Source organism: Netta rufina (genome assembly GCF_964035555.1).
Source record: "Netta rufina genome assembly, chromosome: 2".
Lineage (NCBI taxonomy): Eukaryota > Metazoa > Chordata > Aves > Anseriformes > Anatidae > Netta > Netta rufina.
Window position 1 is genome coordinate 90,848,591 of NC_140124.1, and position 27,526 is coordinate 90,876,116.

General features: G+C 39.7%; 1 protein-coding gene across 1 annotated transcript in view; it reads right to left on the reverse strand.

Annotated features, from left to right (window-relative positions):
- Positions 1-7,331: 7,331 nt before the first annotated feature.
- MOCOS (molybdenum cofactor sulfurase) overlaps positions 7,332-27,526 on the reverse strand; it is a 222,778-nt gene continuing 202,583 nt past the window's right edge. Inside the window, exons 10-15 of the mRNA XM_084281422.1 lie at positions 27,430-27,511; positions 23,470-23,594; positions 22,748-22,853; positions 18,623-18,749; positions 16,153-16,257; positions 7,332-8,483 (exon numbers count right to left, since the gene is read on the reverse strand). Coding sequence (XP_084137548.1) covers positions 8,337-8,483; positions 16,153-16,257; positions 18,623-18,749; positions 22,748-22,853; positions 23,470-23,594; positions 27,430-27,511 — 692 coding nt within the window. The 3' untranslated portion in view covers positions 7,332-8,336. The remainder of the gene's footprint in view (positions 8,484-16,152; positions 16,258-18,622; positions 18,750-22,747; positions 22,854-23,469; positions 23,595-27,429; positions 27,512-27,526) is intronic.

Genomic DNA, 27,526 nt, shown 5'->3' on the forward strand with positions numbered 1-27,526 from the left:
TTTTTTTTTTTTCTTTTTCTGAGAAAAAGTATTTCGCTTCATAAGATCTCCCTGTCCTAATCTTGTATCCAGAAATTATTTTAATGCCTATGATTTTAAACTTTAGTTTGTTGTGTAACTGCTTTGGTCACTAGCTTTATCACCATGTCCATATCCACACAATCCTAGAATGATTCCCATCCTGACCCTCCCCTGTCCCAGCTCCATGCTGTTCCCTCAGGTCCTATTGCTGTCCCCAGAGAGCAGAGCTCAGTGCCTGCCCCTTTGCTCCCCTCGTGAGGAAGCTGTAGGCTGCTATGAGTAACTTTTCCAAGAATTAGCTGACAATAACTAACATAATTTCAGTGACTTTAATCCAGGGTTCAGTAGTTAGTGGGCTGCAATAACCAGAATTGGTAGGATGAACTATGATAAGAAGCTTCATAAACCTATAAATTGTTTTTGTTTATATCAATGCATTGTATTATACTTGAATAGTTTTATTATTCACATGTATTTTTGATATTCTTTCTAAACCCAATTTTGATAGTTTTTACCTACAGAGAATGTTGGGGACAGAAAAAAAAATCCATCATTTCACTGTGTTTCAGCACTTGCTGTCTGATGCCCCTTCGCTTTTCTATCTCTGCCTGTTCTTTGTGATATGAAACTCATCATCAAAGACGTCAGAAAATACCCATGCAAACATAGGAAAATTTCCTAATATGGGCCATTTCTGAGAGATACGTGTGTGTGTGTGTTAAGGGAATTGCCTTCCAGCATGCATTCCTCCTCACAGATAACGTAATGACTGACTCTATACATCCCCCTCTAACTGCTGAATCACTCTTGATTTTCTTCTGTTTGACTAATGTCACAGCCATTTTTCCAACTGATTGATTGTGTAATACTACTGTAAGGCTAACTTGTAGTCTTTAAACTCTGAAAGCTGTGTATTGTTTTGGCCTTTTCAAAGCAAAATTCCTCTTACAAAGTAGGAATTATAATTTAAGAAAATATTTTTGCCCATCAGTATTTTGGAGATGGTAACAGGAAGAAAATAGAAGGAATAAAATAGGCTATAGAATGACCCTCCCAGTCCAGGTGTTCTTATTTGAATAATATTTCTCTAATATAAGTGCAGATATATATGGTAATTGTAATACCTGATGATCTCATTTAAATGATACATCACTTCTTAAATACATGGTTGCTCGCCTGTATTGTTTTTACACTTTGAAACAAAGGCCTAGTAGGAATCCACTTGCATTTTTCATAACGTTTCAGGCAAGCTGCTGATGCACACAACCCTCAGTCTTGCTTGAGTAATGTGTAATGCAACCAATCATGTCAGGTTACCCACTCAATGAAATGTCAGGTTCTCTCTTCCTCGACATATTCCTCACTTTGCCCGTAAATAGTTCCAAATTACCACGCTGTGGCAGTAGAAAAAGCACGTGAGATTGAATGAATACCAAATGAATCCATTACACCACTACAAGACATAAAATAGCACGTTAACGTGACAGAGTACTTCCCTAACATAAAACCATGCACTAGCTAACTAGAAACCCTCTGAGCTTAGCAAGCTAAATTAGCAAAGTCTACTGGCTTTTAATTGCTCTAATTGTCTCTGGCCATGACATACAACCCAGGTGCTATGGCAGGAGCTGGCAGTGGCTGTTTTCAGACCATGTTCTTGGGACAAATTCTGAGCAGGGCACAGCGGGTCAGGCGGTGTCTGGAGAGGGGCACAGGCCTCTAGTCCTGGGCTTGAGATACTCAGGTTTCAGCCAGCTATCTAATGTAAGCTGCTCCATGGTGTATGATGAAAAAGAAAGGATATATAGCTGCATTACAGAACTTTATTCTGCAGTTTTACATGTCTGAGGACTCCTGCCTGCACGGACTGCACCCATTTTGCTTAGCTAGAGGCCCAGCCGTGGGTCCGATGCAAAACATGGGCTGCCACATCCTGTGCTCCCTTGGAAAAACATGGGTGCTTTTTTTCAGAGGTGACTTTCCAAGACTAAAAATAAAATGCTTTAGACTGTTCTGCTTCTTGTGCTTGAAAATAGATAGATGAGCAGCGTAAACTCTCCCAGAATACGAGTGTTCGCCAGCCATGTCCCACTCCTGTAGCTTAGCTCTTTTTTCCAATTTCCTAGAGAGCCATGATGAGTTAGTGAGAAACATTACATCTTCTTACAAGTACTGACTGACAAATAAACTAACACAGATGAGAGCTTTTTCTTTTCAAGTACATTAAATCATTACATTGAGCTTTGGCTATTAAGTCAAATGCACAAATTGTGCATTCTGGTTCCTTAAAACAGAATAAAGGCAAACACTTGATGCAAGGCAAATTCAATTTCATTTCATTATTGAAGAGTTCACTAAAAGAATCTTATTTAATATGGCACTAAATACAAAGGCTGTGGGGATAAACCACAGTCCATAGCATTTGGCTAAATCAGTGAAATTACAAATATCTAATACACAATCCACAGGAAATAACAACCATGAAAACAATGATGGATACCTCAGAGACTCTTTCATTTGTGGGAATGAGCAGGGTCCAGCAGTGCAGGGCCCTCTATAGTCTTCTAGGTTTGTTTTGTTTTGGGAAATAGTAACTTGTGAACTTTCAACAACTTTCAACGATCCATCCCTTATAAGTACCAGAAAACAACAGAGTTGACATTAGGTCATGGCTGGCATTTCAGACACATCCTTATGGAAAAACACAGCCTATTCAGAAACTGAAAGCTGATCTCACTTCTGGACTGAGAAGCCATCTCTGCATTACAAATTCCAGCCAGGGTACTTGAATCCAGATGGGACACTTACCTCTGAAAAGCAGCAGAAAGCATGAGACGAGCTCAAGGATGGAATATACTGGTCATCTGGGATAAGCTGATGTTGACATCCAGATTTTCACTGTGCTGACAATCTTTGGTTGCAGGTCTGGAATAGATTGGGTCATGCCAGAAACTGGGATTAACATAAAAATGCACCTAATTACAGGCTGTGCGTGTGCAAGTGGTTCTCCATTTTCAGCATAATTTCAGATCTGCCACGAGGCGGCTGTACTGATGTCACACCAACAACCTTCGCCAGTACTTTCATCTGTCTTTTCATTAGCTAGCAAACAGTAACTAAAAAGGGGCACAGCAGTGACAAAATGGCAGCAGCACTGCACCAGACACTTCTTTTGTGTCTTCTAAATCAAACTCCCCTTGTTTCTTACATTGCGTCATACTTGGTGGGTATTTGAGAAACCCTTGAACAATTCTTGGTCACAAATGCCGCCACATGCATTTTTTTTTTTCTTTTTTTTTTCATTTGTTCACTTTCCCCATCCTGCTTTTGCCATGGTTTGTTCCCTACGATCACAGCTCCTGATTACCATCCTTCCAGGATGACTTAATAGCAGAGCAGAAAAATGACTAAGTAGCTCTGTGACATGTATTGCTGTGATTACTACACAGAGGTTCCCTGTGTGCCTCTGCACATGGCAGTGATGCTCAGGGAGGGATGCCTCACGTCAAACCTCCCTAACATCTCTCTCTGCAGCCCTGAGTGAGTCACGTCCTAACGCAGGGCACCTGCCTATTTTCTTTTCCACCAAGAGGGACCCACAATAGCCATCACACTGAGTTTGCATGAAAGGGAGGGAGCTGAGGCATCTTAAATGGCACCTTGCTTAAGAGGTACCTCTCTGTTGTTGATTCCGAGTCCTCTGAATCCGATTTGTAGGCCTGAGGGTACCGAAGTCCTTTCTTTCATAAAAATAAATTACAAACTCTGTGAAGGAGAGATGCGTCTTACTACTTTCTTTTAAAATTTGTCTTTAGGGGATGCTGCTTTTCTTTCCCTCCCACATTTTTTTCTCTTCTTTTCGCTCTGGCCTCCAGGCTGGTGCACCTAGCAGGCGGTCAGAAACGTGGGGTTGTTTCCTGCTTCTCCCTGAGAGGCCTCAACTCACATCTGCTGGGGTTGCCTCTTCCAAAACCCATTCGGGGCGTTCCCATCTGGTCTTGTTTTAGTTCCACGTTGCTCTGAAGTGCTGACAGCCCGAGGAAGGAAGGACACAAGCCTCTGTAGCCCACTGGCTGACGAGCCCAGTAGGGCAGAGGAGCGCTCTGCCTTCTCCTCCCATCCGCAGGGGCCGTGACTATGTTTTGTCTGAGCGGCTGCCTCATGACAGCTGTGTAATCACAGGGACGGGGACATACACACATCTTTCAACTCCATTGGAGCCACCTACCCGCTGGGTTACAGTCATTCTTCCCCTCCCATCCTCAGCGAGTCCGAAAGAGCGTGAATGGGTAGCTCAGAGTCACGCTCGGGTCCTGTCTCATTGTGTCCCTGTCCCTCTCTCTCTGGCTCAGTGAATCACGGATCATTTCCGTGTAAACCCGGTGAGAAGGGAGTGACAGGCCTTCCCTGCGATTCCCACACACGCCCAGCCCTGTTCAGTCCCCAGTCTCGCCTACTGCCCGTGGTTTATGCAGGGGGAAGGAAAGATGGTGCTGGATGCCTCCAGGCAAAGGAGAGGGAACTGGATGCACTCTTCCCTAACACCTTTGGTGAGGGCTCCGACCTCTAACCTCTGGATATCAGAGGTGGCTCCAGCGGGAGTGTCCCTGGAAAGATTTTACAGGAAACCAGTGATTATTACTGCATTATGTGCAGGGCCTGAACCGAGTACGCAACTGATTGGCATGCTGACTCGGCAGCGGCTGTCAGCGCGGTAGCTGGGGGAACACCTCACCTGCGAATCCCAGCAGCGATGAGACATCCCGCCAGTCAGCCACAGGCTCGCCCAGTGAGCCCAGCAATGCCTCAAAGCAGAACTTAGCATCTCCCGAGCTCGAAGATTCAAGAATGCAAACACCACCACTAGGCATGTCAAGCCCAATATGTATTTTATTGGCCTCATTTCCAAGAAAGTTAAAAATGAGACTGAAGACGAAATGCATAGCATAATTTCCATAACTTATGAACAACAATCAAGTTATTACGCAGTCTTTTCTTTTGATTTGTACGTGATTTGGACAAAAAAATGGCCAAAATTTTTGACCACATTTTGAAAGATGCCACTGAAAATGTATAAACACAACGTGTCTGAATTATCTTAGTCATATCAGTGAACACAGTTCAGAGGCTTCTCCTAAAAATGCGGATTTATGTTCTGTGATTCTAGCCTCTTGGCTATTACTGGAGCTTGTAATAATCATAATTTTTGCCTTGAGATTTGAGAAGGAGTTAAGTCTCACAGAAAATGGAATGTGTCTGAATAATTTATCGTAAGGAAATATAGACTTAGTTTTCAAATATGTAGAGCACTTTCTACACACAGCACTCTGGAAATGCTGTATTAAATACATTTTTTATCCATAGAAAGTAAATATATATCTGTAATTAGTCCAAAGATTTAATTTTGCTGCAATGAGAGTACTTAGATGAAAGAGTCTGCATTCATATGAAATTGTATTTTTTTCTATATACTCAGAACATTGAAAAGTGACCCCTTAATCTTTCTATGTAATATACATGGTGTTTTGAAGTTTTTATGTCCTTTTCGCTCATGCCATACCTCAGTTTGTATTATGCTCAGTTTCTCAATTCTTTGAATTTTTTATCACATTATGGGAAGGATGTTCTTTCTACAAAACTTACAGTGCATGATCTTTAAGCATGAATCCACCTACTTCAAGATTTTCCACAACGTATTGGCATTGAGAAGAATCTGTCTTCATTGATGGGAAGACATCTCAATACCGGTGGTGACACTCCACTTACTATAAGGGAAATATTATTCTTTGTTGAGATGAAAGAATCCTTGTGTCTCTTCCATCAATCTGAAGCATTGTGACATTTCCTATCACTACAGTGCAAAGATGTTCCTTGTGGGAAATGCACAGAATATACTAATGAGAGTGTTCGTACATCAGAGAAACTGTTTTTTTCCCCCTGTAAAATGACAAAATTGTTCTTGATGCAATATTACTAGGCCACAGGAGAGAGAAAGTGTAATTGCCTGTAAATAATAGGCCAGAATGACCAAGCATGACATTTTTAAAGTTCAAATCCTCTCATCCTTAGTTATCATACATTGCATTAAGGCTATTTACAAACAGTATTTGTCAAGCCACTGTGTATCAAAGTGACTTATTTGCCAGTAAATCCAATAACAAGCAAAACAGAGCTTGCTGAGGTTTGCTTTCAATTTCCTCTTCTAACTTCTGTGCCATTTTAAACAAATGACATACTGGTGAGGTGAAGAGGACAGAGTAAAGTGCCAGAGATCACCTGAAGGTCAGCATACAGCAGGTCTCTTCATATTAAATTTGCCAGCGCTGTGCTGGCTTTCTATCCAACAAAGCAATGTTCTGCATAACAGAAAGGCAAAGAGTGAAACAGCAAAAGAGATGTAGAAACCAGGAAACTGCTTTTCAAGCTTCCAAAAAGCCTGCTCATTACAACATCAGATAATTGACTATTAGATAAAACCGCTGGCTTTCAAAGCAGACATCAAGGAGCATTGCTTGTGGTCTGAAGTGGAAGATACAACTCACAAAATCCTCAAAAACTTGATCCTCAGTTTACATACATATAAAACACCTCTCCCTATCCACGTATTTTATGGCAGGTTGTAAGAAACAGATAGTGTCTCTCCTTATTTCCATTACAAAGCTCTGCTGAGAGACTAATAACAGTCTGTTCCAGCTGAAGTGAGTAAAACCAGTTCTTCAAAAGAGCAAAAAAAGAGAAAGGAAAGAAAAGACTACCTATCTGCTGAATTCTGATTCACACACCGGGTGATACACTTCCCTTTTCCCACTGTATGCTGCTCTGAGGTAATCACTCCCTTTTCAGAAGGACTGTTTGACCAATTCTTTCACAAAGCTGCCTGCTCCCCTCAAGGGCTACGCTCAAACAACTCAAGCATTGATTCAGCCAGAAGCACTTTCACACAGTTTGAGCCAAAACTACTCCAAGGAAGGCCTAAATCATGCTGGATGAGAGTTCACACAGTGCTTTTAATGGGGTCAAAATTTCCCTTCCCAATTGCCAATAAAGCAGCCAATCTAGGAGAATTTCCTTTTCCAGGAGGACTTCCTGGAAGTATGAAATTGCCCTGTGGCTGGTTGAACACATGCTGGCAGTCATAAAACACCTGGCCACAGTACGTTCAATCTTGTTTTATATTGTCTTCTCAAGGCTTCTTTTTCTTCCTTCCTCCCTCTCTCTCTCCCTCCCTCCCCCCCCACCCCCCTCTCATTGTGTGGCTTTATTTATTTACTTATTTTTGCAAGAATTCACATATCAGTTAAGTCCTAGGTTTCAGACAATCAGTAAGCATGAGTCATTTAGGGCAGTCAAGAACTTAAAAGCCTTCCAAGAAGGACATTATCAAATGCTTAGGAACTACCACAATGAATAAGAAAAAAGAATGCTTTGACCTTTTCAGGATGGAGGAGCATTCAGACTTTCAAGAATTCCCTCAAATGGATGTTTCAACATCTTGGCCATTTGAGATTGCTGAGCATAAGCAAAGTTTGTATAGAAATAATGACTGGATTAGTTGAGAAATCTCTAATTAGAAATAATATGTCAACAGTCTCATATACGTACAGAAACACATGTGTGGGAAGTCATCACATAAAACGGATCAGATGGAAAAGTGGCAAGTGGAAACGAGAAAAAGATGTCGAGAACAAATGGATGAAATTGCTTCATAGGAACATCTTTTTGTAAAGGCATACTGAATCTTCATTGATCTTTGCGTCTTTTTGGCATCCTCAGACACCTTTTCCCAAAATGATGACACATATTTTCCAATGCCAACGCACTCTTCTGTGCTTCAGACTGTCTGTACGTCACCTGTAGCTTCACTTTTGAAAAGCTGAAAGGACTGCCACTCTTCCACTATCCTCTTCCCACCTACGTTGTTTCTAAAGCACATCCTGCATCCTCTCTTCCAAATGTGGTTTTAACAAAGCAGCATAAGGAAGTAGTTCATTGTTATGTTTACTTTCCTTCATTGAGATGTGGGTTTCTGACAACAACGCTGGGCTTGTTTTGGGAGTCATCCACTAGTAAAACTTGATCAAACCTGTTGCATCCTGAAGCAATTGAACAAAATAAGAGTTATGGTTGCTGTAACTTAATCGCAAGCAAAAACATGTAGGTGAGGTGTAATTATCAAGGGTACTGCCATCTGATAACGTTTACTGCAAACAGAAAATTAAAAAACTCAAAGCTGAAGCAAATGAGCGGAAGATTTTTTTTCTTTTTGAATAACTGACTACTGACTTCTTCCTAGAGTTGCATGTAAGTCTCATCTTTTATCCTGAACATTTTTCTTCACTGGATGTTGGGCGTTGAATTTCTGTATTCTCCTTCAACACTGGAAGTACTTGAGACCCAACAGATAACGTATCTGGAAAGGACGGGCACAAAGGCTGGTTCATCAGGTATACGCCAAAGTTTGTCTGAAAAAAAAAAACAACACAAAACAAAATATTAATTGAGATGCTACTCATGGTAAAGTAATCAGATCTATGGAGGATCTCACAACCCAGATAGGCTTAGAAAAACAATATTGCTTTAAGAATAAGGATGTATGTGTGATCTCAATGTAATTAAGAACATTTTAACTAATTAACTATAATAGACTGGTAAACAAGAGCTAACCCCATGCTATTTAAGAAGAATACCTTAAGTAAGTGGATAAATAACAGAGTATTTCATCATGAGTTCCACAGTATCATATATGTAATTTACACTCGCTCACAGTCTTGTCATTTAATGACTCTTCTGGCTTCTTGACAAATACGGTTAATACATTTCCACAAATAAAGGATAGGCAGCACCAGCATGCATGTATATTCAAACAGTGAGGAAAAGTCTTGTGTCTTCTACCATGAATTGTTTGCTTTCTTAACAGAAATTTGTTCTGTCTAGCCTTGGTGAATTTCCCTTCATATGTTTTATTAATATCTTAATGTATTTTACAGAAAATATTCAGAAAGTTTTATAATAATTAACGCTTGTTATCTGTTATTACTGGTGAAGCCACCCTATGTAAATATTACAAATACTTCGATATGTCCTTGTATTACTGGATAATAAAGAAACAAGAAGGAGGATAACCACTTCACCTACTATATAAATGCTCAGAGGCACTGAAAATCTGGTCTGAGTGTCTGCACTCCAATGTATGGTATTAATTTTAAGGACATTAGACATTACAGTTACAGCTACGAACAGCTGGGTGTGATGTGGAAATGTCACATTAAACACTGGCGTGCTTCTGTGATTTTATTTTCCACCTGTGGAGAACATAGAAACATGCAGCAAGAAACAGATTTGCAACCTTAGGATAATATTTTCCAAGCAATCAGAAAACAGTTAGCTTAAAAAAATACTTAAGAAAGAAAGAAAGAAACACTGAAGACCATGTTAAATTGATAATTGAATTTTATACTTCAGAATGCCTTTGCTCTTCAAACCGAAGGACTTGGAAAGTCAACATTAGTTTTCTTGTCAATTTTTTACAGGTTTCAATAAAAAGTATTTGATTTTCATAGGCTACAAATGAACAGTCATTTGAAAGCGTAATATAAATAAATAAGCAAATGTTAATTCATTTAGTATGTCTGAACAAACACATTTTTTAAATAAAACTCTGCACTCCTTCTCCATTTCCTGATGACATTTTTTGCTATTGTTCAGATCAATGATCCTGAAACAGAGGGAATTACATTTACAGCAGGTTTAGAAAAATATACTAAAGGAATTGCAATAAATTAAAAGTAACCAAATGTGTTGGTTGAATTTAAGGGAGCATGTTTGATAGACTTAAAATGCAGGATGTTTACTCAAATTCCTGCACTATATAATTACATAAAAATACAGTAATGAGGTAACATGAAACAGCTTTTAGTCTTCGAAGAATTAGTGAGATTTAAGGCTGAGACCTACTCTCAAGCAACTGCAATGCTATGAAGCAGAGATCTATCCAAATATTGCCCCAGTATGGCTCTGAACTGGGGTCTTTCTGTTTCATTTGTAATCCTAAACATTACAATGAAAAATAGTAAAAAAAAAATAGTTAAAAGTAAATCTTTTTGGTTATTTCTGTTATTTCTTCATCTCACAGGCATTCCACCTAAATGGACCTGATCAGGCCTGTCCTACTAATGATACTTTGTGGGTACTAGTGATCACAATGGTGCCAACACCAGTGGATGTAGTAGGGTAGATTCTTCTGGTGAGTGAGTATGAAATGCTGTGGAGTGACCTCAGTGCAGCAGGCTCCCAATCCACTAGCACAGTGACTGCGCTGGATAAACCATAATGGCAAAATGGTAAGTCAGTAACTGCTTCATTTAAAATATGAGAGTACATAATATTAATACCCTGTTCTTGTTTTTCTCTTATTTGTTGACACGTGGTGGTTTCTCCACTGGCATAAATAATGTCTTTTTCAGCCTTGAAGTTAATATCCTGCACTTAATTCCTGCACCCTAATGTAAAAATGACAGTTGCCATAATTTAATTGTTTAAAAAAATCAGGCAATCATAAAACAAGTATTATAAAATGAATATTAGTCCACGCTACCCCATACTTCACACAGGAAGGAATTTTATAACTCATCTGTGTTAGTCAACTAATTTGATACATGAAAATTTTTAACGTATATTCACTGTATTGACAACTTGACTTACCTTAAAAAGACTAACATAAATCTAGGGAGATTGTTCAGTATGGATAATTTAATTTACCTTATTTCTATTGCTCTGAATCATTCAGCCACATTTTTTTTTCTTAAAGCACTTTAAACCCTCCATGATTATTTAAGAAAAGGTATGTGTGAGTGTATCTTATTTGCAGGAGTTCTTAAATACTATTTTAATGCATTAAAATATTGCAATTATTTCTCTACTCTGACTGGGCATCTAGGTCTCAGTATTTCTTTGAGTTCTGAGCTTGGATGATGACTAAGGAGTTTTCAAGGTGATATTATACTGATGGTATACATATTTCAGTATTAATGCCTGCTTGGATGAGTGTTTTCCTGTAAAATCACTTTCATTGCTGACATCTTGGTCTTCTGAATGACCAGAATTTTGCTTGTGATTACCAGAAATGGATTTAGTATCTTTTAAGTAAATTTCCTTGCTTTTCTGGTAATTACAAATATTGACTCAGCAAAAATACCCCCAAACAACCACAGAAGCTGCGCATCCTGTCATTCTGACTCTGTTTCAAGAGAATGACAAAATGTGGAAAATTGTCCCTTCTCACATTTCAGTGTTGAAAAATGAGGCTTTCAGACACAGAGATTACAGCCTGCAGAGTCATTACAATGAACTGCATAATCTCCTTCTGCTCTTGCTACCCTTTCCCAACTTCAAGGGCATTTTATTTGGCATATAAACTCTCCAGAGCACACCCAGAGCAGAGCAAAGGGCTGGATTGTGACACAGGTGACAGCAGGGACTCTTCCTATCACTCTCAAACTTCACGTAAAGCTTCTTGATCAGTAAAACTACAACAATCACTGCTGGGATAAATGGATGAAACGTACCTACTCTTGCCAACAGTGAATCACACGATAGTCATCACACTCACTGAAAGAAGGAGCTATAAAATGCTGTCATTCCTGCATGTTGTTTCAAATACTTTTACTGGACCAACAGCAATATGCACTTGGATGTTTACTGGCAGAGGAACATCCTGGGTACCCTATCTCCTTTTGTTAGACAGAAATGGGAGGTGCTACATGCGACAAAGGCCTTTAAGATGAGAGGCCTTTAAGATACTGCTCCTAAATAGTTGGTTAATTCAAACTTGCACTTGGTAGGGAAAATGCTCTGCAAGAACGTGTAACAAGCACACAAACGACACTGCATGCTATCACTTAGCTTTGGGTAGAGGAGCTCTAGATTGTGCCCCTGGATGTAGCACAGCTGCTTTCTATCAACAGATAAATTCACCTGCTCTCTTTATTTTTATAACATAACCTCCATCCCATGTGAAGGTTTGGAAGATGCAATTATTAAAGCTGAGTGATTTTATTTCTTTTTAATGCAAGGATGTTTTATTAGCTCTGATTGCACCAAAACTTATCAGTAAAGGCTTACAAAATAAGTCAGTTAAGCTCTCTTTAACTATTTGAAGGGAGATTGTGGGGAGCTGGGGGTCGGCCTCTTCTCACAGATAACTAGTGATAGGACTAGAGGGAATGGCCTCAAGTTGCACCAGGGGAGGTTCAGGTTGGAAATTTGGAGACATTTCTTCTCAGAAAGAGCAGTCAGGCATTGGAACAGGTTGCCCAGGGAGGTGGTGGAGTCACCGTCCCTGGGGGTGTTTAAGGAAAGGCTGGATGTGATGCTTGGGGACATGGTTTAGTGGGTGACAGTGGTGGTAGGGGGATGATTGGACCAGATGATCTTGGAGGTCTTTTCCAACCTTAATACTTCTGTGATTCTCTGAAAATAGGGTTGTGGAAGCACTTGCTTTTAATATGTTAATTTCTCATACTGGAAAGAAAGAAAAGTTTTAACTTGATGTCAAAAAGCCTCAAACATTTTGTTTTGTTGAAAATGACTGGACAGCAGAGTGTTTTATTAAGAACTGATTTTCCTTTGCTCTCTACCTTAAAGAAATGTATTTCCCACTTTGCACACGAACAAGAAAAGAAGCGTATTATTTCAGAGGTCTGTTAATTACACCAGTCACTGTTTGCAAGTGTTCCAGATCTTTGGATGAAAAGCAGTGCACAGTGTAAAGCCCTGCATTACTATGAAAATGATGATAATGATGCATCAGATAAGAGAAGTCATTTGCTATCCCTGCTTTCAGTAAGCAGTCCAAAGGCGTGGCGTCTAATTCCGCAGGAAAGGGAGCTCTCCCAGGCACAATGAGAGACATAAAAGAGGATCAACAGCCCACAGGAAAAAAACACAAACCTTTTCAGTGCAGAAAGGCATGTGCAAACACAATGGATTTCCCTTGATGTACCGCTATCCATACATTCCATGCATACAGGCTGCTGGGGCAGGCTGCTAATGCAATTCCCCTTGCTACCTTGACAGCAAGTCCCAGCTCATAGCACTGCTGCAAATCCACCACAGGGCTTCCGCTATTGTTAGCGTTAAACTGCATCTGCAAAGCCCAGAAGATGGGCAAGAATTCAGTGTTCCCTCCTTCCTGTCCGTGTGCCTTTTGCATCAGGTGGTGACGCATGGGGAACAGCATGTGGCTATTTTTATGCTATTTGCTTAATGTAGTTATCTAGTCTTTCGTAGCCTCCTGCAGCCACAGAGAGCTCTGTCACAGAGGGAGAGCTCATTTTTTCCTTTTCAGTCAAAAATTACAGAAGGAATTCATAATGAGTACTTTTTCAGAACTTGTGGCAGTAGACCTGAAGTTCGCTTTGTAGAGATGTTTGCATTTTATTTCAAACAATGTGAAAAAAAGGTTTCATAAAAAGTAGCTGGCTGGGCTTCATTACCCTTCCGTACATTTATAGGGAAACATGCAAATTGCTTGTGTGGCTAATTACAGTAGCTGGTTCTGGCTTTCAGTAGTAATCCATGTATTCAAAGCCTCAGTCTTTCAGCTTGGAGCACCAGATTCTCAGAGTCTCGGAGGAATGGAGAAAAACATGATTTCAGAAATAAATATTGAACCACCTCTTACAAGCCTTACTTTATTTAGATCATTATTGAAGTTCATTGGCAGTGCTTTAGTTAGGGCTACCAACTTGACAGAGTACAATATATTTTTCTGGGTTGGTATTCTTGGAAAAAAATAAAACAAAACGTTATATATTGACATCTGGCATGCAGGATTTGCTGGCCATTCACACGTGCGTTGTCTTTAACGTTTTGCAAATTGAGCAACAACAATGGCCTTTCAAAAATATCAGCTCCCCCTGTACTGGGAAATTAGCTTAAATCATATTTGCTGCATTTGTTGTACTTCAAATTGTGTTACTGACAGCTGGGAACAAACACAGCTAGATTCCTTCACTGAATCTGTATTCGATAAAAATAATAAAGTGATGTCTATTAGATGACTCCTCAACAGAAAAGCACATGCTACAGACATGAGTCACCAAAGGATTAGCTCCGCAATTTAGCACAGCCACATGAACTCAGTGTTGCTTCCCCCTCCTTGCTATGGAAGGTTTGGATGAGTGTCCTCTGCCAGGACCGCTGAGCACACTGAAGACGCCAAAATCCTCAGGTGCTACTCACTGATAAGCAGCTGGTGACCATCACCCCACAGATGACTTGCAGGAGGAACGGGCTGCGAGGTCTTCACAGACCAACTCAGGCGAGCTATCAGTTCAAATTATCTCTTTTGGCTGTTGAGCTTACCAGAAGACTTGGCCTTATGCAGAGCAGGGCATGCTCAAAAGGCTCCTTCTGCCAGCAACACTGAGAGTAATCTTTGGCTGAAGGCTGGGAAAAATAAAAGAGCTGAAGGCCGTGTTCTCTGCAGCATGAGTATCTTTGCACAGCTGAGGGAGGCAGAGCACTCCCCTGCTGTGAATAGCAGCACTGTGCTCTGCAGCGCCTTGCCTTGCCCTGCTCCTTTTATCTGACGCCAGGTTCTCAAGAGGCTGGATGGCTCTCTCTGCCTTAATTCTGTAGGAATGAGTCACATGGTCCTACGAGTGTTCATACCAAGAAAGCCTTTGCATTGCCAGGGTTAATCAAAACCAAAGAGAAGCTTTTTTTTTTTTTTTTTTTTTTTTTTTTCTGTGGGAAGCGTGCAGGAGATGCTTTGCCTCTCCTGAGAAGCTGTGTTCCTGGGAAGTGGTCCTTGCCACCTGAGAAGGTCCCCAAATACAGATTGCTGTTCCTCTGCAGAGGCTTTAAGTCACAATCCAGCAAAATGCACGTGGGTAGAGAGAGAGCCCTCTATGCCCCACATGGAAGCAGGGCAGCATCCCTACCCAGAAAATGCTCGGCAGTGCCCCAGATGTCCCAGTTGTGGCTCACCGTTACATGGAGAAGGCTCTTGTCCTTGGGCTACCCACCACGGCTCCTCTCACAACTGCACAGATACTGCAAAAATCTGGATGCCAGAGTCTGCCGTGCAACCCCAAGTCATCTCAGGTCAGCAGGAAGCTGTGCCTGGGCAGCCAGCCCCTGCCTGCTCGCTTCCCTCCCTGCACCAGGCAGCTGGCTCCAAGAGGGAGCCAGCCAGCGGGGCTATTCCCCCAGGATAACACTCATTGGAAATGGAGCTCTTTGTTTGCCTAATGAGTCACCCAGACAAATTGATTTTTTTTTTTTTTTTTTTTTTTTTAACAAAGAGGGCATTATTTGTAACTTGGTTGTGCATTGTTTGGGTGAACAATTTGCAACCTGTTTGTTATTGCTTTGCCTCTGTGCTGTGCCCACTCTCTGGTGTTTGGCTGTTATTGGCGAGGCTTCTGAGCCCAGAGTGGCCGATGAACTTTTACAAGAGAAGCTTAACAGTAAAGAGTGAATTCAGAGTAAGGATTTTCAGCTAAATAAATACTTCTGAGGGGATTTGTGAAGCTTTTGGGATGCCAAACTGTCTAGCCATCGTCTGAGTACTCTCAGTTCCAAGAAGTAATGCAACCTGAGCAGGCAGAAAGACTCCAAAGCAACGCCTTGTGTTTCAAACCTATTCCCCAGTCTCTTTCCTAATCAATTACTCTCAACTTTGTCTATATTCATGTCTGCTCTGCATTTCCTGCTAAGTAGTTTCCCTCAACAAGAGTAAGGTTGAGTCTTAGGAGCTAATTGTGTCATCACAAACACTTGGTGATTTTTCTGCACATTTCTCTTCCTGAATGATATCAGCACATTGGTTCATGTTTGCCAAGACCAAAATAAACACATTGTAAAGTGGTACATACTGAACAATAGCAAGAACAATAAAAAATAATTCATATTAATAGCCAATTGCTGAATTTAAAATGTGTTGAACATTTTATGGAAATAAAAGATATTGTATCTGGGTTGTAAGTGCATCCTCTTTTAACTGAAAAAACAAATGGTAATGATTAGCATAAAAATGTAATTGTAAATATTCTCTCAGCAGGTATTTCTCTATGCATGCAATGCACTACATCTTTCTGCACAGCTATTTTTGAGTAACTTACTGACCTTTCTACCTCTTGCAGCAGACAGAGACTGCAGAACTTCTTTGTTTCGCTCCCCAGACTGTTGATCAATGCAGATTATTTGACACCTGCTACACGGACCCACAACCTGAAATTTCAGTTAAAGAAGGTCACTGCTATATGTCAAAACAGTACAACATGGAACAGTACAAGCTTCTGACTAGCATAATATCATAAAAAAATATGTTTTCCATATGTTTCTTATGTTCTTTAATGCTTTAATTACGTAAGAGGTCAGTCCTGTTCCCCTAACATAGGAACATTTTCCAAGGGTCCACTTGCAAAACTATCACTGCATTTTTTTTTTTTTTTAAATAAAACTTTCCCAGAAACAGAATATGAGAAATACCAAGTATTTACATATTTATATTTCCTGATGGCTTCACTTTGTGGGCTGGCAGGGCTACTTGCTCAAAGGAGAACTGAAGACAAAATTAAGCCAAGGCCTCAGGATTTAAACAAAGGAAGACTCTCTTGGATCTAAACTAACAGGCCTTGGTTAACAGTTTTTCTGTGCAATTGAAATACACAGTATCCCACGTTTTTTCTTATAGGCATTGCACTTGTAGATAATCAGAATGCAAAATGTGAATTTCCACAAATGTATATAAGCAGCAGGAATAATGAGATCCTGTAGTTTAACATCATATATAATACAAAGCATGGTTCTTAAAGTTAATTCTTGTTTAAAATAGGGTCGGTTAAAAGGGGGAAAAAAGAAAAAAAAAAAAAACAACCACATTTTTTTCTTACCTTTTAAAGCATTAAGATGAAGAAAAAAGACAAATTCCAGTTTTGCTTGCTATAGCATCCCCACCTTTAGCAAAGCTCTACATTTTACAAAACAACTCTTCTTTAAAATGTCTCAATATAAACTTTCTACTGTTGCAAAGTTTGTCATAATTTCAAATAGGTCAAATAATTAAACCTTACACTGCAAGTATTTCTATACGCTGTTCTGAAGTGCTATTTTATTTCTTTGAGGTACGTCTAGAACTGTACAACTCTTCACTGTAACCATCAAAACCATATATTTGGCTCAGCTTTTTCAGAAGATGATTTTCCACTGCTTTACTATTTTATTAAAAGGAAAACAAGACAAAAGAAGGAAATATCTTCCCCTACTTTTCTTTGTTCAACAGCATTTTCTATTGTTTTCCTGGCATCAAGCACCATTAACATAATTTCTACTGTTACTACATCAATATCTGGGTAGCAGAGACTGGAAAAGAGAATGCAAGTTGCATAAGCCTTTCTATTTTTGGCTTGCATTCCTAAGGTATTTCAATGCCAGAAACAGGAAAGCAGTTTTATCCTGAATATACTGTAGTTTTACAGTATATTCCACAACTGGATCCTGAGCTGCAACTCAGTTCCCTACTGCAACTCTGGACTCCAACAAAATATACATCAAGGGTTTTGTCTTCTGTATTCCTTATCTCCTACCTGCCGAATTTTTCCTCAATTTTCTTTAACTCACATTTCAGCTTGCTGATCAAAGTATGCATAAGAAGAGAGCGGACAGGTCATAATTTCTACCCTTACTGAAAACACGGCCTTTCCATTTCTTAGGATATGCTGACCAGAAACAATTAGGAGTGATTTCTATCATGGCTTCTAGATCTGACATTAACACTACTCTTATTCACCCCTTTCACTGTCATCCCTAAGCAAATGATGAATAAACTCCTTTCACATCCTAGGCAATGCATTTACAAATAGACATTTCATAGCTAAGGACCAGGCAAATCCAATACAACACGTAATGCATATATTCATCTTTTCCCTTGGTTTCATGTGTTGCTTCTTCATGGAACTTTTGTTGAACTTCTTCTAAAAAGAATTTCTTTGCCGACAAAGTCTGACTTGATACCATTTTCCTTACAGTACAAAGCACATTATGTTGTTAGATATGACATGAAGAATAACGTATGAAACAGCCCTACCTAAGGCTAGACTAAGAAACATGTCCTGAATGGAGATTAGGATGCATACACCAGAGAGCAATAGACAGTGATCATTCACTGGTATTCATGTCCAGGCTTTTGGCAATCATTTTCTTAATGTGCAGCAATCTGAGACTGCATTTGGACTATCACACTTAAAAGCTGCTCATATTCTCTTGTTACAAGCAGGCTCAATATTTGCTGCAAACTCAGCCTCAAAACAGTGATTATTTTTCACCTCAGTTGGATGGAGGTGGGGAATTTTATGAATTATGAAATAAAAAAAAAGGTGGAGAAATATGTCAAAACCTCTCACTTATATTGCAGCATGTTTGTCACAGGTTACACCAGGTTTTTTTTACACACTTCATAAATTGCATCTGCACACACTGTGCCACCCATATTCCAGTCAAAGCCTTACAAAAATTGCTCTGTCTCCAAGTTCAAAATGCTTTGTGCTAGAGGACAAGGTCCCATAGGACTAGGACGAGGGAGATAAGTTCATACCTGGAATCGCAGAGCACCTATTGAAATCTCAGCCCATTCTTCTTCTTCAAAGGACTCTGGTGCACTGATGACAATGTTGGCACGGAAACGCCGGATTAATTCCTCTATTTCCAATGGCTCTTCCAATCTGTACCACAGAGTTCACAACAGAAAAGAAAGAATAGGCTTTATTAATGAGTTCTGCACTAGTTCTGCACTAGTTTTTTGTGCTGTAAGAAGCTAGCGGCTAATAGGATTCATCAAACAGATGAATCTCCATAATAATTTGGACCAATTTTTATTACAAAGGCTATAAAAAAGGCACAAGGTATTTGACTAGAATTTGTAATCATCTAGGTGGCTTCTTCAGGGCTGTAACCTGGAACTGTAAAGTAGGCAGGAAAGCATGCGGAGTGGCAATTATAAATAATGCATATGAGAAAAATTCCTTATTAGTTATATGCAAGGTTAATGGTAACAAATAAAAAGATTTTTTGACAAAGCTGTTTAAATTTGATGGGTTAAATGCTTCTAAAAAGAAAGCAAATACAAGCATATTCTGCATATGCTGCAGTAGCAAAAGGGACAAAAATTACAGATGCTGAAGGTGAAAAAGGCCAGTAAGGCATTTTATGAGAGAAATGTATCCCTTATATTATTATTTGCCTTTAGGTTGCAACAGATTGCACCAAATGACAGGTGTTTCGAAAAAAATTAATCTCTGTGTAGAGATATCTCCACCTCTTTACAAGCATTTGAACTGCCAGGGTGTAGATCTGTGTCAGTGCTGAGAACATACATGAGGGAGACAGAAGAGCAGACTGCATACAAATATCAGAAAACTGGCTGCACCTCTGAATTGTCATCATCGCTGTCCTTCTAAAGGAGAATGCTACCTGTACCATAAAAAAGGACAGCCCTAAAAACCATAAGAGAGGTTCTCTGAAGTGGGGCAGAACAATTCATTTTGCATTAGCTATAATGGACGTGAACAACTTCTAAAGGACAAAAAGTTTAAAATCTGTGTTTTAATTAAAATATGGAAAAACATGTAAAATCAAAGCACAGGGAAAACTGTTCACATCAAACAGTCTTGGCAGAATAGGTCTGTTAGGTGAAGAAAAGGCTTGATTTTATTTTAAATAGTCTGGATGATCTTCTTTAGCAGACAAATGTGCATAAGGATAAATCAACTTTCAGGCAAACCACACAACCCTGGCTCCAACAAGCTTTCGCTGTTCACAAGGCTCCCAGGAGCCTGGGGTTAGAAAGTGGGGTGGGAAGCTGAAGGGCTCCAAGTTTTCCCTAGAGATCCCACAAGCATGTCTCAATCCATGGCAGAGGCAATGCTTATCACGATTGGAGTAGACAGGAGCCAAAGGAAAGTGCAGACTATGCTGATGCTGGAAGTGGCAGGGAAGAAACTAGCAGTTAGTGATGAACAAATTCAGTTCCACCGTTTCGCTTCCTGCCTTTGCTGTGTACTGTGTTGAGACCTGGCTGAAAGGAGTTTGGGCACTGCGCAGAGGGAGCTTTGCATTTCGTGACATATGGGCATCAGCTACCTAAGCTGGTATTAATGGGAGCATCAAAAGCCCCAGTAACCTTGGATCTGGGCTCAAAATGCCCTGAACCAGCTGCTAAAAACTACTTTTAGTTTCTACTTTCAGCCCTTGCTGCTGCTCCTCCGAGTCTGCAGTGCCCACACTCCTACTCACCTCCAAAATAACTCCGCTCTCCCACACCTATCCCCAACCCTCAGAACTGCTTGTAACTACTTGGCAGCATTTACTGGAGTAAATACGCATTATTTCCCCTCCCTCAAAACATCAATCAGTTGGATAGAGGCACCTTCATCCTGCAAATCTCAACAAGGATCTGTTGCGAAAATCAATGTCATTTGCCAAAGCTAGCTTGAGTACTTAGGATTTTCCACAGCAGTGGGCCCTGCAATGCAGAAAGCATTCCATATATTTAGCAGGCAAACCTGAAAATGATTATTTTCACCTTCAGGGGAGTATTTGTATTGAGAACATTTGGGCATGAGGCCAGGCCACGGGGATTTTCACGGGGGTGGCCTATAATGGCAACAGCAGAGATGAGTGTCTCATTACGCATGTAGTTCTCTATCAGTATGTTACGTTCTAATTTTTAATTAAATTGCTGTTACTGTTTTAGATCACCTCTCAAGACCCAAATGTAAAGGGGAAGATTAATTCTACTAACTACAGAAGATGCTAAGAAAGAGAAACTATTAAGACTCAACTGAAGATTGAAAGGGTCCTATAAATCTTAGCAGTTTTCCATTAAATAAAACTAAACGCACATGCCAAGAAGATAACTAATACTTTCCAAACAAAGAAAGACATTTAATAAAGACTACTACGTGCAGATTCTTCAATGTTTATTGCATAGTTCAACATTTTGAAAGTTTGTACGCTGTGATTCAGTAGCAGTTCAGAACAATGATGCAGTATATAATAAATTAGATATTAGATTAGATATTAGGAAGAAATTCTTTACTCTGGGGGTAGTGGGGCACTACCACAGGTTGCCCACAGAAGCTGTGGATGCCCCATCCCTGGAGCTGCTCAAGGCCAGGCTGGATGGGGCTTTGGGCAACCTGGTCTGGTGGGAGGTGTCCCTGCCCATGGCAGAGGGGTTGGAACCACATGAACCTTACAGTCCCTTCCAACTCAAACCATTCTATGCCTGTATGATTGTATGATGCTGAATTAATTTTCTCAGCACTCGGAGAAAGCACTGCATGGCAAAATAAGGAGTAATTTTCCAAGTTGTGCTGCAGAGTGGGAAGTGAGATGCTTCTCAGGCATAATGGCAACTCCAGTCACATTTGGAGTTTTATTTGAGAAAAAAGAAATTACAAACTGAGTTGTATTGGGGGGAACACTGGAAGATATTAAGTGCAAAACAGTGTATCATCTGACGTTGTATATTTCAAAGTTCCCTGTCATCCTTCATCATCACTTGCTGCTTCATCTGGTCCCTTCACTTTTTCTTTCTACTCAAATCCCATATCTATCAGGCTTCTCGCTGGATCTCACCATGGAAAATGCCCACTGTGAGTAAGGGATGCCTGCAATCATTGTTTGGCCAAGGAGATGTAAACCAGACAGTCAAGCCTCAAAAGAAGGCATTAATTATCACTGAGAAAAGGTAGTCAAAAAAGAAAGAGATGGAAAGATTCAAACTGTTGCCAGGCATTTTTCCCAGGATACTGCTGTCACATGCTGAAATTGCCCAACTGCTTCTTCCTAAAGAAAGAAAACCCTCAGGCAATGCAAGCTGATCTGTAGCAGTGCTTAATGCAGTCAGTGGTTTTAAACCCCAAAGCTATATACCCATCTTCCTACAGCTATATATATGTATATATGAATAACTCTAAACAGGAGTTTCATTGCAGGGCAACATATTTGGTGGGTGACCTAAAGAAGAGAAGGTGTTTCCAAGCAGAGGCAGGACAGTTTGGTGAGACAAGAAAAGGGGAGTATGAGCTCAGAAAAGAATATATGGGTTGTGGGGGGCACAGCTATGATAGAGGCCCCGTGGAAGGATTTTCTATGGAATGTAAGCCAGTTCTCAGTTCAAGAAAGAACATGATCAGCTTATGAAAATTTAGTTAGTATTGGGTTCCTTATCTTTGAACTCTGTGCCAATCAAATGTTTCATTTGTTGCCTGTATCTCCCACTTTGGTACTAATAATGCGAAATAAAATAAATAAATAAATAAATAAATAAATAAATAAACACAGTCCTGCAAATAGTTTAAAAATATTTCTGTTACGAGTGTTTGCTCTAACCTGAACCCCTTCCATGGGGAAAATATATTTCGGTAAGTAGGAAGACCTTCAATTTTCATCTAATAGATTTTGTCGAGGAAAACTTATTATCTGTGTTCTTCCCACAAACAGAAATTGGTTGATTCCTGACAGTCTCCTACCACCAGGTCAATTGACAAGAATTTTGTTTAAGTTCTCATAAAGATGACTGGAAGGCAGGTTATATTCAGGCATTTAACCCAAGTTTTCAGAAAGTCTGTCTCATTTTCTAGATAAACAATTACATTGGCATCTTCTGGCAAGACGCTGGAATCCAAGATGGCTGTTGAAGGCAGAAGGACCTTACCTTGCAGAAATATGTTCTTTCAGCTGCAGAATGCTTGCTACATTTATCAGGAGGTATTGTGCTTCATTCACAAGAGAGAGTGAGATGCTTGTAGCACAGGTTGGACCTAAGAAAGATCAATTCAACATTATAAAATGATTGTTAAAAATCAGGAAGATTATACTAGTAATTTCACCTCATCTTTCCCTTGACCTTATTCTTTCTCATTATTTTTTTTTTTTTCATTGGTCTTAGACACTAAGGGAAGACTCCAAGAATTTCCTCAGAACTGTAAATCATCATTATATAATGCATTCGGAAAACAAGATAGAGCTGAGATTTTAACAGTTTTGTAAAATAATTTACAACAGCAATAACTATGGATTTTCAATGTTCTTTAATTTGATTGCTTTTGTAATGAAATTTAGTATAAAAATAAATTATTTGTTTATAGATTTTTCATGACCATTTTTCAAAATTATCATTGAATTTTCAGGCAAAATCATTGTAATTACGATAAAAAAAAAAAAAAAAACAAAAAGACTGAGGTATTTGTACATTTTCACCAAACGTAAAAAAGCACATAAGCACAGTTTGGGTATAAATGAACCCTTAGAAGCTTACTAGGTCAATAATGCTTGACTCTTTCACTCTTTATCAGGGTAATTTTAAATTCATTGCGACTCCATATTTACGAATTGAGGAACCACATTTTTTTTTTTTTTTTAGGAATGATAACTAACCTTTTGTATTGTTATGTTGCATGCTGTTTTCCTTGTCTGGACATTGTCTTATCAAGCGACACGGACGACCAAGAAACATAGAGAACCAGCCAGCAGTTTTTTCTCCACAGTCATACGTTTTTACCCTATCATGAGAAAAAAAAGGACTTAACAAAATTTGATTGCCAAAACATTAATTTGCAAAACTGAAGACAAATTACAAAGATGTTTCTTCTGCTTCTTTGCATATAAAAAATACTGAATCCATATTGTCTGATGAGTGATAAAACAGACGTGAAGTTCTGCGTAATTTTATTTCCCAATTTCCTCAACTTTACTCTGTTAGTCTTGAAGTTAATATTCATGAGATCTAATTTAGTATTATACAATTATTGTGGAATAAAGGATTATGTAGCTTTAGTGTTTAAGACACTGACTCTGAAGTACAGTAAGTGGTAGTCTGTATTATAACATTACAATGCAGTATTATGAAAAAGTTACTTTCCGGTTTGTGCTTTTCACTAAGACAAAGAGGATTAATCTGAGTTGAATTTAAGATTGTCCCACTGTGCGACACGGTATGTAATTTTAATGATCCCATCAGATACAACGATGTTCATTCATGTTAACGTTAATACAGACACTTCACATTAAAACAAGTCTCCACTAGTAGAGCCCAACCAGCAGTTTTTCTCTACCTAAAGATGGTTCCCATTAGTAGTAACTTGTCTAGTGAGTTATGCAAGGCTGGCAATAGATTTGCCATTTTTTACCTGGATCTAAACTCTACTAGATGGATTTTCATCTTTCTCTCATTTCAGGAAGGACATAGATCAGACCTATTTGCCATTAGCATCCTCAACCCGGATGAAACTTAACTTCAATATACTAAAACCTGGGCTTCTGGTTTTAGTTAGTTGTCTGTTTCATTAACTACAAAAGGAAATTTGACTGATATCTAACTTTTAAATGGCATAAACAGGTAAGAGGAATGCAAATTCTCACAATGATCTAAGCAGGATTCTTGTAGTAAGGAAAGTGAGGTAGCAACAGTCCTGTGCTCACCTCTGCTACTCCTACAAAGAAGCTGCTTTGTACGGTGACCCTCTGCTCTGTGATACAAGAAAAAAGTTCCTCGTGGTAAAAGATGCTAAACCCTAGGATTAAGAGAGGAAGTGGCTTGGCTTTACAAAACATTCAATCGCATTTTACAGGTAGAAAGCCAGAAAAAGAGAAATCAATAGATTTTATTATTCCACAGGGATAAGTCTTCAGCTGCTGTTCTAACTTTTGATTGTGGTGCAGCTTGGGATCCCTCTCCCCACTTTGAGACTGGACAGATGCCCACCAAGCTGCTTCTAGTCAGTGATGTCCTAGAGCTGAAATGAAACACTGGTACCATGAGATGCAGGCACTGTGGCACGAAACAGGAGTCAAAACATTTATCTCCACATCAGATTTCATAGTCTGAGGTGAGCACTTCTTGTGTCTGTGGTGGTCACTGTGTTAGGGAGAAGGCAGCTGATGAGAAAGCATGAATCCTTCATGGTGACAGTACAGGTAAAACAAATTTCCCATATAGTTTTCCCCAACCTAACAGAGGTGCTAGGGGTATTTCAATTTTCTGCTGAGCCAACTGCCTCTAGCTGCCTGCCAAGGCTTAATACAGTATAAGTCAGGATGAAAATTTGGACATCTTTTTTATTTGTTTACTCTTCTGAGTCACAGCGGCTGAGTTGGAGACGCACAGCATTCGAAATATTTCATAAAACATCACTGTGTGTTTCTGTATTTCAGGACTCCTAGGTTTTCAAATTGCCATCCCTTATTGTCAGATCATTTTCTGAGCAAGGTCCATTGTCTCTTCAAGGCCTTTTTCAAAGTCCTTCTCCTGTAGCTCAGTTCTGTTCATTTTCTGTTTGTATTTATTTCTGTCAAGTATTCCTCTACATTTGTCAATATTACATTTTATTTGGCACATGCCAGACAAGTTATAAAGGAGGACATAGTCCTCTCAGATTTTACTTGCTGTCCACCTTGAGTTCCCCACTCATCTCACTATTAATGCCATTTAGCTTCGGTGCCTTACAGCTGGTCCCTCCAGCTACGTAATTTACAGAACAAGAAAAAAGGACAGCTGAAGTCTGAATATTGATCCCAAAGGATGTAATACATACATTCACCCACAACAGGTTCAGTTCACCTTGCTTTTAGCTATTCCTTTGTCTTATTCTACCACCAATGTCGTTCCCTTGACCCTTTGATATTGTGGCTTGTCAAAGAGCAGGCTGTGTCCCTGCGTATTTCAGCAGAGCACCAACCCTGAGCATTTAGGGCTTTCTATAATATCAATAATATTAATGCTAGCTTCTACTTTCATCTGACCAGTGTTAGAAGTTATCCTAAAAAGCCTTGTCTCACCAAGGTGAGCAGCACCTGCTGATGGACAGCCCCTGCTGAGATGAATACTACCATTGCTGAACTGCCTCACAAGGGAAACGGGGCCTCGCTAAACTTTTGTGGCTGCTGTCAAGTTAAACTCTCTCTCGTGACTGACTGTAGATTTTATGTCATGTGCTACCTCAGCGTAAATTCAGAGTAACCACTTACACCACCAGAACTGGTGAAATGGGAGGCAGAATTAATATGTGCAGAATACCTTCAGTAGCGCTTCCTTTTGAATAAAAGCCTATAAGGTTTTGGGCCCTCTGCTCACCTCAGACACTGTGCAGAAGAGACTCTGGACCACAAATCACCTCCTGTCTGTGCTACTGCAAAGCACTGTTTTGTTCCTATTTCTCATTTCTTGGCCCCAAATTTGGCAACAAATTATATACACATGGAGAGAAAGAGAACCTAGGCTATTTCAGAGCAGGGCCTGTAATAGATGGGCTAACCATGGGGAGGCTAAGGATGAGTCAACACTAAGGGAAGTGGGACAGATGGTTGAAACAAATGACTCTTGGGTGAATTCCACTACCTGAGGAAAATAGACTTCTGAGGAAAAGATCCTCTTTATCATCTGAATAGCTAGTAGAAAAGAAGGAGAAGATCATTTCCTCCATGGCTCCATGGGGAAAATGGCCAGGAGTTCTGCTGGTTTGTTCATATTACCCTCAAAGAAGCAAATGTAAAGCATTACAAAGAATTGGTTAAAAGAATAAATAAATCTGTCTCTTTTAGTTGGACTTACCAAGGGACCTGGTGAAAAGAAATGTAGTAGATAATGCAAATGTACTTTAGGAAGGCACTTGATACACTGCCACTCAGAAAAATTAATAAGACTGGGAAGTACTTAGAAAATATGATGGATAAACACTTAAGTTCACTCATAGGAAATTAATTTATTCATAATGTTATATTTCACTGAAGTGCTGTGTCTTTTGATTTAGAGTTAATGTTATTTCACATAGTCACCTCCAATCTTCCCAAGCTTGTTAAAGGGACACTCATCAACATGGGTGGTCAAAACAAATTAAAAAGGGTTGTAAATATAGAAAGCCGTTTATAACTTCAGTGGGTTCTAGCAAATGTGAATCAGTGCAGCGTGAAACGGGCAAAGTTGACAGCATCAGTACTAGCAAATGAATGAACTGAATTTCTAGAGTCTTGATGAAGCCTCTGCTTGGCATTTGGAAGCAACTGGGGACACCTTTCCCTTTTTGCAGCCTTGGAGCAAGTAAAACAAAGATGTCTCTTATTCTAGTTAGTGTCAAGTCATCACAGGCTCTTGTAGTGCCCCCTCTCACCCCCCTTTTTTATTTTTATCATTATTTTGTTGTTTTTTATCAGACATGCTGCACACGCCAAATTACCTACCTAAATCTTTCTTTTCCTGGCCCCCTGAATCATTGAACATTTATTGATTTCCACCTTCCCTCTCTTCTTTTTAAAGTAGTTTGCTCCTGAGTGTCTATCTGATCATGTCCTGAGTGCCACTGCGGCGACTTGGAGCTCGGATTCCCCTCTGCTCTCACTCACCTGTGTGAACAGACTTTACTCTCGCAGATCACAGCCTCTTTTCCAGTATTTTCTTCTAGCGATACAGATATTGTGTCCATGCCTATATGGTCAGACA